At 39.9% G+C, this 10,405-nt stretch overlaps 1 protein-coding gene and 1 non-coding gene across 2 annotated transcripts; both read left to right on the top strand.

Annotated features, from left to right (window-relative positions):
• The first annotated feature begins 2,214 nt into the window (after positions 1-2,214).
• On the top strand, positions 2,215-2,321 carry LOC123815106. The gene has a single exon (XR_006785018.1). It is a non-coding gene; the product is annotated as a U6 spliceosomal RNA (small nuclear RNA).
• Positions 2,322-5,137: 2,816 nt separating this feature from the next.
• Positions 5,138-5,617, top strand: LOC123815043 (U1 small nuclear ribonucleoprotein C-like). The gene has a single exon (XM_045833205.1). The coding sequence runs from the start codon at positions 5,138-5,140 to the stop codon at positions 5,615-5,617; it is 480 nt and encodes a 159-aa protein (XP_045689161.1).
• The last annotated feature ends 4,788 nt before the right edge of the window (positions 5,618-10,405 follow it).

Raw genomic sequence — 10,405 nt, 5'->3', positions numbered from 1 at the left:
TATCTGTTTTTACCTATGCCACCATCTTGGCCAGAGTCTGAGGCTTTTGTGATTTTCCAGGTGAGTTATGATGATGATTATGACCAAGCTGGTAGCAATGGGGATGGAGAAAAGTGGTCAGATTCTGGAAATATTTTGAAAGAAAGCCAACAGGATTTGCCTACATGTTGGATATAGGGTGTGAGAGAAAACGATTATCAATGATTACCTAAGGTTTTTGGCTTGAGCAAGTGGAAAGATCAAGTTGCCATCTACTAATATGATACATGCCAGGGAAATAGCCAGTTTGGTGAGGAAAGATCAAGAGTTACATTTTGGATATATTTCCAAGTGAAAATGTTGAGGAGGCCATTGTATAATACTACCCCCCCTTTTAGCCTTATTTATTCCTCTGAAACTCCAATTACTCATATATGAGACATTTTCATTCTGTCCTCCACATACTGTAGTCCCTTGCCTTTCTTTAACTTTGTGTGCTATTTGCTGAGTGATTTCCTATAATCTGTCTCCAGTTAAATTTTCTCTTAACAGTGTCTAATCTCTGTTTAATTCATTCATTGAGTTTTTCATTTCAATTACTTAATTTTTTTTTATTTCTAGAAGTCTGCTTTGGTTCTTTTTTCAAATCTTTTTGTTTTTTTAATAGTACTTTATTTTCTGTTTTTTTAATTTCTTCCTTTATGTCTTTAATTTTAACATGCTTATTACTTTTATTGTCATTCAATTACAGCTGTCCCACCTTTTTCCCCATTGTTCTCCCCTGCTCTGCCCCACCCCACTCCCACAGCCAATCCTCACTCCAGTGTTCATGTAACATACTTATTTTTAACTCTGTTAGAATCTTCTATTATCTGTTCATGGAGGCTTAAGCCTACTGTGTGTTGTACTTGTTGACTCTTGCTTATTTTGGATTATTTTGTTCATGTTCAACTGGATTTTATTTATGAAAATCCTGTTCATCCTGGCTTGCATGCATGTTAATACTGAGAGTTTTGGTATTTGCTTTTGCCAGATGCCCCACAGAGATCCAATATTTCTGCTAATTTCACAAGTTATAGTTTCTTGGACCACATAAATAGTACAGGCTTGAACCACAAACTCATGTGAACCTCAATTACATGGTTAAGAATTTGTAAAGGGGAGAATTTTGTCCCTTATCCAAAGCCCAGGCCAAGATAAACAAGTTTCTTCATTGTGTCCGTATTCCAATAGAAAGGCTATTTTCTATTCCCTTTATCTGGGCGTATAGTTCTTTAAGGGCCTCCTCATCCCAAGAGTCCCATGAGTTCATCTGATATCTCTTTTCTGTTAAGGTTCAATCCATGGCTGGTGTAGCTCAGTGGATTGAGCACAGGCCTTCAAGCCAAAGGGTCACCAGTTCAATTCTCAGTCAGGGCATATGCCTGGTCTACAGGCAGGTCCCCTGTAGGGGGTACGTATGGGATATGAAACATCAGTGTCCACACATTGATGTTTCTCTCTTTCTTCTTCCCTTCCTCTCTCTCCAAAAGTAAATGAAATCTTTTATTAAAAAGACTCAATCCCCTAGGTGCTACTCATTTTATTTCTGGAACTGGGTAATGATCACATGATTGTGTTTACTTTGTGACAACTTCTCAATCTGTACAATTAGAATTTGTGTCCTTCTCTGTATGTATATCATACTTCAATTAAATATTTTATAAAATCTGAAAACATTTTTATATCCTAAACATGTCAATTATCTCCAAATTGATCTATAGACTTAATGTAATTCCTTTTAAAATAATAGCAAGTTATGGGTAGGCATAGAAAAAAATATTCTAAAATTTATATGAAAAGGCACAGGCCCAAAAATAGCTAAACAATCTTGAAAAAGAATAATGTGGGAGAAATCACTCTATTTGGTATAGCTATAGTAATCAGAACAGGGTGGTATTAGTGGAAGTATGGAAACATAAGATCAATGGAATAAAATAGTGATTCCAGAATTAGACTCATATTAATATAGCTACCTGATTTTTGACAAAGGGGAAAAGGCAATTCAATAGAGAAGACAGGATTTTTTTGTCTACAAGTGATGTTTGTACATTTGGACATTCCATAAATCAAAAAACTCTTAACCTTTTAAACCTCTTTACTGTAAGAGGTGTAGGCCTTGACTTAAAACTCTTATAGTAAACAAACATTATCTCAAAATGTATCAAAGATCTAAATGTAAAGCATAAAGCTATAATGCTCACTTTGGCAGCACATATTCTAAAATTGGAATGATATAGAGAAGATTAGCATGGCCCCTGTGCAAGGATGACATGCAAATTCATGAAGTGTTCCATATTTTTGGAGGACATACAAAGGGCCCAGAGACATATGAAAATACACTCAGCATCACTAGCCATCAGAGAGATGCTAATTAAAACCACAGTGAGATATCACTTCACACCAGTAAGAATGGCCATCATAAACAAATCAACAAATAACAAGTGTTTGGAGAGGATGTGGAGAAAAGGGAAACCTTTGTCCACTGTTAGTGGGAATGCACACTGGTGCAGCCACTGTGGAAAACAGTATGGAATTTCCTCAAAAAACTAAAAATGTAACTGCCTTTTGACCCAGCAATTCCACTATGGGATTATACCCTAAGAATCCTGAAACACCAATTCAAAAGAACCTATGCACCCCAATGTTCATAGCAACACAATTTATAATAGCCAAGTGTTGGAAGCAACCTAGATGCCCATCAATAAATGAATGGATCAAAAAACTATGGCACATTTACACGATGGAATTCTATGCAGCAGTAATAAAGAAGGAGCTCCTACCCTTTGGGACAGCATGGATGCAACTGGAGAGCTAAGTGAAATAAGCCAGGTGGTGAAAGAGAAATACCATATGATCTCACCTATAGATGGAACCTAATCAACAAAACAAACAAGCAAGCAAAATATAACCAGAGACATTGAAGTAAAGAAAAAACTGACAGTCACCAGAGGGGAGGGGATAATGCAGGAAGAAAAGGGGGAAGGGTTTTCAGGAACATGCATAAAGAAAGGATACATGGACAAAACCAAAGAGGGTAGGATCAAGGGTGGGAAGTGGGGATGGCTGGGGTGTGGGGAGACTGGTGGGGAAAAATGGAGACAACCATACTTGAACGACAATATAAAAAAGTCAATAAAACAAAAGAAAAGAAAACATAGGGTATAAAAGTTTTAGAAGATAACATTTTCATGACCTGGGGTAGTCAAAAGATACTTAAACATGATAATCCATAAAATAAATAAAACTGAGCCCTAGCTGGTTTGACTCAGTGGATTGAGCACAGGCCTGCAAACCATAGGGCCGCTGGTTCAATTCCCAGTCGGGGCACATGCGTGGGTTGCGGGCCAGGTCAAGTCCTCAGTAGAGGGTGTATGAGAGGCAACCACACATTGATGTTTCTTTCACTCTCTCCCTCCTTTCCCCTCTGTCTAAAATAAATTAATTAATTAAAAACTGACAAATTGAAATTTATCAAAGGTAAAACCTTGCTCTGTGAAAGATACTGCTATAGACTGGGAGAAAAAAAGCTATAGATTAGGAGGAAATGTTTGCAAATCACTTATCCAACAAGGAATTTGGATCCTTAAATATATAAAAAGATCTCAAAGCTCAATTGTAAAACAAACAAACAACTCACTCAAAAATATCAAAAGATTTGAACAGGCACTCACCTAAAAGGATGTTCAGATGGCAAATAAGCACAAGTGGAAGCATTGTGCTGAGTGCAGCCATTCTATAACCATGAAGAAGTATCCTGAATATAAAGATAACACACACACACAAAGGCAGAACTGAGATAATCGTCAAAAAAGCTCTAATTGAATTTTGCTTAAAATAAAGACTTCTAGACTTTTAAATTATTTAGCCAATGTTTTATGCTTTTGTTATTTGCTACATAAAATACTTTTATGTTTACCACACTTATCAAAATTGGCATCCTTCAGAACAACTCCTCTCACCTCCAGAAAAATTTTCTTGGCTGCTGAACGATCTTTCTCCCTTTTTCCTATTACCTCCTCCAGTCAGTCTCAAGTCTAAGTTATTCACCTTATCACTTTTCCTCTCCCCTCCCTTTTCCTCTCTCCCTCTCTCCCCCTCCCTGCTCTCTCTCACACACATCTCATACCCTTGTGACACTTTTGTGTTGTTTTACCTGATTTTCCTATTACAACACTGACTCTTATTCAATGCAACATTCAATATTTGTTACACTGAATTGTGATGGTCGGTGTTACATTCTGGTTCCCCCGTAAGATTTTTAGCTCCCAAGTGCCCTCGGCTCCTCTCTACGTCATTGTTTCATACTTTGACCCATAAAGATAAGGCTCAGTAGGGTGACAGAAGAGAGGCTGAAAGGCATCCATTCAAGCTCTTTTACTAATGTTTGTGCACCCCATGTTTACCTGCCTTTATAACTTTGCTGGAGAGGGAGCCACCCAGGCTCTGTCTATCTGGATCATCTTCGTATTTTCACATATTCCAAATCCTACTTTTTCAAACTCAAGGCCTACTCTGGAAGGAGGAAGAGCTGTGATTGACTGAGAAGAAACACATGGGAACTTTCTGGGTGGATGACAATGTTCTGTACCTTATAGAGGTGTGGGTTGCACAGGTATAGGTCTGTCCGGAAAAAGTCTAGCCATTGTTAATATAATGAGAACAGTTTGCATGATATTGATGTAACCTGGCAGCCAAGGAGAGTGGACTGGGATGTGCATGTGTGAACAATGACGACTTTACTATACTAGTCAGTGGGGGTGGTAGAACCCGTTGAATGAGCATGTGTACTGTGTGGCCAACACATTCAAAATGACTGAGCGAGTACAGCAACAAGTCTGCATCAAATTTTTTGTTAAGCTTGAACATTCCTCCACTGAAACTATTTGGATGAATCAGAAGTCCACAGGTATAGGAAACTGATGATTGGCAGCTTCATCACAACAATGCACCTGCTCATGCATCACGTCTCATGCATGGATTTTTGGCAAAACATAAAAATCACCCAGGTGACTCAGCCCCGCTACAGCGCAGATTTGGCACCCTGCGAATTCTGGCTTTTCCCAAAACTATAATCACCTTTGAGGGGAACCAAGTGGCCAATGCCCTGCAGAACAACATGCCCAAGTTTTATTGTGACTACTGTGATACATACCTCACCCATGACTCTCCATCTGTGAGAAAGACACAATGCAGTGGTAGAAAACACAAAGAGAATGTGAAAGGCTACTCTCAGAAATGGATGGAAGAGCAGGATCAGAGGGTAAGTGGCAAAACAACCTCAGCATTTCAGCAAGGAGAGATACCTCCTACTTCATTCTCTGCTCCTCCTCCTTCAGGGGCAATGATTCCACCTCCCCCCAGTCTTCATGGTCCTTCTTGCCCTGGTATGATGCCAGCACTCCATATGGGGGGCCCTCCCATGATGCCAATGATGGGTCCTCCTCCTCCTGGGATGATGCCAGTGGGACCTGCTCCTGGAATGAGGCCACCTATGGGAGGGTACATGCCCATGATGCCTGGGCCCCCACTGATGAGACCTCCTGCCTGTCCCATGATGGTGCCCACTCGGCCAGTAATGACTCGACCAGAAAGATAAGGAGAGAGGGGAGACACTTTTTATCAGTTTTATATTACTTGTTCTACTTCACCAGGAGATCGTGATGCTGTGACTCTGGGTGTTTTCTAACAGTGTGACAAGGAAGACTCACCCTCTACCTATCGAAGAGAGAACAGTTTTGGAGGGGAGTAGTGGGACAAAAACAGAAATTCTCATTTGCATTGTGAAATGTGAAAATAAAACTGTAAACTCTGTTAGCTAAAAATGTGTTCCCTTTCTCTCCCTTCTGTATTTGTTAATTACAAAAGAGATGAACTACTTCAAAAAAATAAAAAATAAAATCACCTTTGAGGGGGCAAGAACATATAATGGAGTAAAAATAGCCTCTTCAATAAATGGTGTTGGGAGGACTGGACTGATACATGCAAAAAATACATATATACATACATACATACATACATACATACATATATACATACATACAAAAAATAAAAATGAAACTAGACTACCAACTTACACCATATACCAGAATAAACTCAAAATGGAGAAAAGATTTAAATATAAGTCATGACACCATAAAAGTCCTAGAGGAGAACATAGGTAGGAAAATTGCAGATATCCCACATAGCAATATTTTTGCTGATGTATCTCCTAGGGCAAGGGAAATAAAGGAAAAACTAAACAAATGGGACTACATTCAATTAAAAATCTTCTGCACACTTAAAGAAATCAACATTAAAATGAAAAGGGAACCAATTGTATGGAAGAACATATTTGCCAATTTACCTCAGACAAGGGTTTGATCTCCAAAATATATAAAGAATTCATATGATTCCACTCCAGGAAGACAAATAACCCAATTTTAAAAATGGGCAAAGGACCTGAATAGACACTTCTCCAAGAACAGAGGGCCCACAGGCATAGGAAGAGATGTTCAATGTCATTAGCCATGAGAGAGATGCAAATTATTTTTTTAAAGATTTTATTTTTAGAGAGAGGGAGAGAGAAAGAAAGGGAGAAAAACATCAACATGTGGTTGCCTCCTGCACACCCCTAACTGGGGATCTGGCCTGCAACCCAGGCATGTACCCTGACTGGAAATCGAACCAGCAACCACTTGGTTCACAGGCTGGCACTCAATCCACTGAGCCACACCAGCAAGGGCGAGAGATGCAAATTAAAACCACAATGAGATATCACCTCACACCTGCCAGAATGGTTATCATTAATAAATCACCAAGTAACAAGTGCTGGCGAGGATGTGGAGAAAAGGGAAACCTGGTGTAATGTTGGTGGGAATGCAAACTGGCGCAGCCACTGTGGAAACCAGTATGGAATTTCCTCAGAAAACTATAAATGTATCTACCTTTTGACCCACTGATTCCACTGCTGGGAATATACCCTAAGAATCTCGAATCACCAATTAAAAAGAATTTATGCACCCCTATGTTCATAGCAGCACTATTTACAATAGCCAAGTGCTGGAAGCAACCTAAGTGCCCATCAGTAAATGAGTGGATCAAACAACTTTGGTACATTTATACAATGGAATACTATGCAGCAGAAAGAAAGAAGGAGCTCCTACCCTCGTGACAGCATGGATGGAACTGGAGAGCATTATGCTAAGTGAAATAAGCCAGGTGGTGAAAGAGAAATACCATATCATCTCACCTAGAAGTGGAACCTAGTGAACAAAGTAAACTAATGAGCAAAATAGAAGCAGAGGCATGGAAACATGAAACAGACTGATAGGGACCAGAGGAGAGAGGGATAATGGTTGAAAGAAGGCAAAAGAACTAGTCAAAGAACATGTATGAATGACCCATGGACATGGACAAGGGGGTGGGGACTGACTGGGGGAGTGGGTGATGGGCTGAGTGGAGAAGGGCAAAGGGGGGAAAATTGGGACAACTGTAATAGAATACAAAAGAAAATAAAATAAAACCATCTTTGAAAGGGAATAGAATTTAGACTGTCGATGAGACTCAGGAAATACGATGGAGCAGCTGATAGCAACTGGGAGATCTGTGTGAGGTTCCAAGGTGCCTACCTTGAAGGGGACTGAGGCATCACTGTCTTATGTACAATATTTCCTGTATCTTGTACCTTCTTCAATAAGCGTCTCTATTTTTCATAGTACATGGCTGGTTACTTTCTGGACAGACCTCATACAGTATCAAAACATGAAATTATACTCTTAAGATATGTGAATTTCATTGTATGGATATTTTATTTAGAAGTTTTCAAAACATATACTGAACTCTAGTTAATGGCATGCATGCAGAGGAGTTTAAGGGCATTTGCACAGATATCTAATTTTGAAATGCATAAAAATAAGATGGCTTAATGGAGGGATAGAGGGATGAATAGATATGTGTGACAAAGCAGGTATAGTAAAACACTAATTGTAGAATCTAGATGGTGGATCTATGAGTGTTCAGGGTATGATTACTTTGATTTTTTTGAATGTTTGAAACTGTCCATAGTAAAATGTCAGGGAAAAGGAGGGGGTGACTTTTCCCTGACAGGGGGTGACTGCCCTGGTTTAGACCTCATTTCATCTTACTGGAATCTGGCAACCTTCCTCATGCAGGCCTTCACGCTAATCCACTTCTCTCACCCCACCCTAAGGATTACCAGAAAACATTTTGAAACATACATTGAACCTCTGTGATTGGGTCCCTGCCAACCTTTTCAGCTTCATCCTCCAACACTTGCTTTCTTACTCTATCCTGTGCACCAGCCCAATTTGAGGGCTCGTAGTTCCACCCACACACCAGGCTGCTTCAACTTTCTACTTTTGCTTTGAATGCTCTATTCCAACACATCCTCTGCCTTCCCTTTCCTGGTGAATGTCCTTTAGTGTTCAATTCAAGTGTTGCTTCTTCCTAGAAGTCTTTCTGCTCCTCAAACAGGGTCCAGTCACCTTCCCTCATGCTGCCACAGCACCCCATACTTATTTGTAACACAGTACATCAGGTCCTCAATGTTCCTTTCAATGTCGTTTCATTATAATGCAGATGAGATGTTATAGGAACTTTTGTTTTTACTCATTAGCCTATAGTAAAATTGGTTTACTTATACATCATTTTGTTGAATGTTACAGAATCTATCAACAATGTTTTGAGGACTTACTGTATTTATCCCAGCATGCTGTACTTGGGTTTCTGTGTGTGTACAAAACTACATGCTCCTTGAGGATCAAGCCCTCCAATGGCATACACAGGGCCTGACACAAAGAGGCTTTGATAAACCACTGTAAAATTGAACCAGTGGAAAAAAAATTGAACCAGTGATATTGAACTGGCATAGATGTTCTGGCACCTTCCAGCAACTTTGAGTCAGATTTAGTTGTACCTCCTCTCTACAGGAGTGTAAGGCGCACCACACCTGTTGACTCAGCCATCTGTGTCCTTCAGACCCTTTCTTCACGAAGCCAAGTCAATATCCTGCCCTAGTTTGAAATATTCTCCCCATTTCTTTAAAGGCTTCCCTTCTCTCTAATCTCTTTATGAGATTACAGGCCTTGTTGGGCAAATATTAACTGAGAAAAATTAAACTAGACTCACTGATGACCTGAGTGCCACACATTGAAGTTCTTTAAAGACAGTAGATACCCAATGAACCTATCAGGTAGGGAGTGTATCTTCATTTCACAGATAACTGAATCAAGGAAATATGAAGTAGCCAGCTCAAGACCACATAGGTGTCAGAGCTGACACTGAATCATTGGTCTTCTCAACTCCCAGACATATCCTTTTTCAGCCACTACCCACTGTCTCCAGGCTGGGCCAGGTTCTGGAAAGCCTTGAAAGCCAGAAGATATGATAAAGTAGTGGGCAGCCTTAGATGCTCTTAAGCAGGAGGGAGTGATGAAAACAGGACTTTGGGAAGATAACCTCGAAATGTTATGTATGTGGAATGGAATGGAATAAAATGCAAGGGAGGCTTGGCAGACTTCTAAGGACAATATAAAACTGGTATTGTGTGTCCCTTGCCACATTCATTGGTGAGTGTTGGCATTATGTTGTGGTCCTTTGGGGAAATAGAGGGTACAGAAAGGTGAGCTATTTTGAGAGTTAAAAGCTTGAAAAGCGGATAGAGGAATGCAACTTTTGTCTCTTGGGTTGTATGAATGACCAACTCCATGGTTCTACCTCCTTAAATGGCCTCGGAATTCCACCCTTTATGAGATGTAGAACTCCAGAAAAAGGTCAGAACTGACTGGAGAGTTGGGTGAAAGTTTCTTTAGAGAAGTGGCGTTGAATGGGGCATTAGATGACATGGTGCCCCCCTCATCCCTCCTTCAGTAACTTCCTCACTGGTCTCCCTGGCTCCATCTCTCTCCCTCCTAATCCACTACTTTGACTGGCAAAAGGCTATTTTTAAAAAGCAAGTTGGGTCATGCTGTTTTCTGCTTAAAACCCTTTAATGGTTCTGTCATTCATTGGCTACAGTTAAGTCTTTTAAAAGTATCAAAATTATATATCATCCATTATCTGAGGCTTTACAATAAATACTATGCCAACAAACTAATCAATTTTAATCACATGCCTACTCAACTAAACATTCCCTCTTGGAAGATTCTGCATATGTTCCCTCAGGTGATGGTCATAGGTGCAGTTATACTAAATTACTTGTCCTATACACACATGGATTTTCCTCCACCCCAAAGTTTTAAGTTAATGCTATTGCCTGGGCTTGGAATACTCTTCCCACTGTTCTCTACTTGACTGGGTAATTTCCTTTCATCCTTCAGCTCAGACATCACCCCTAACAGAAAGCCTTACTGAATTCCCTGCTTCCCAGGGATAGATTCCCTGACCA

This window comes from Phyllostomus hastatus, unplaced genomic scaffold (genome assembly GCF_019186645.2).
Source record: "Phyllostomus hastatus isolate PE091 unplaced genomic scaffold, TTU_PhHast_1.1 phas_contig_10, whole genome shotgun sequence".
In the NCBI taxonomy this organism is placed as follows: Eukaryota; Metazoa; Chordata; class Mammalia; order Chiroptera; family Phyllostomidae; genus Phyllostomus; species Phyllostomus hastatus.
Note: the sequence above shows the minus strand (reverse complement) of the source record. Positions and strands in the feature narration are given on the sequence as shown.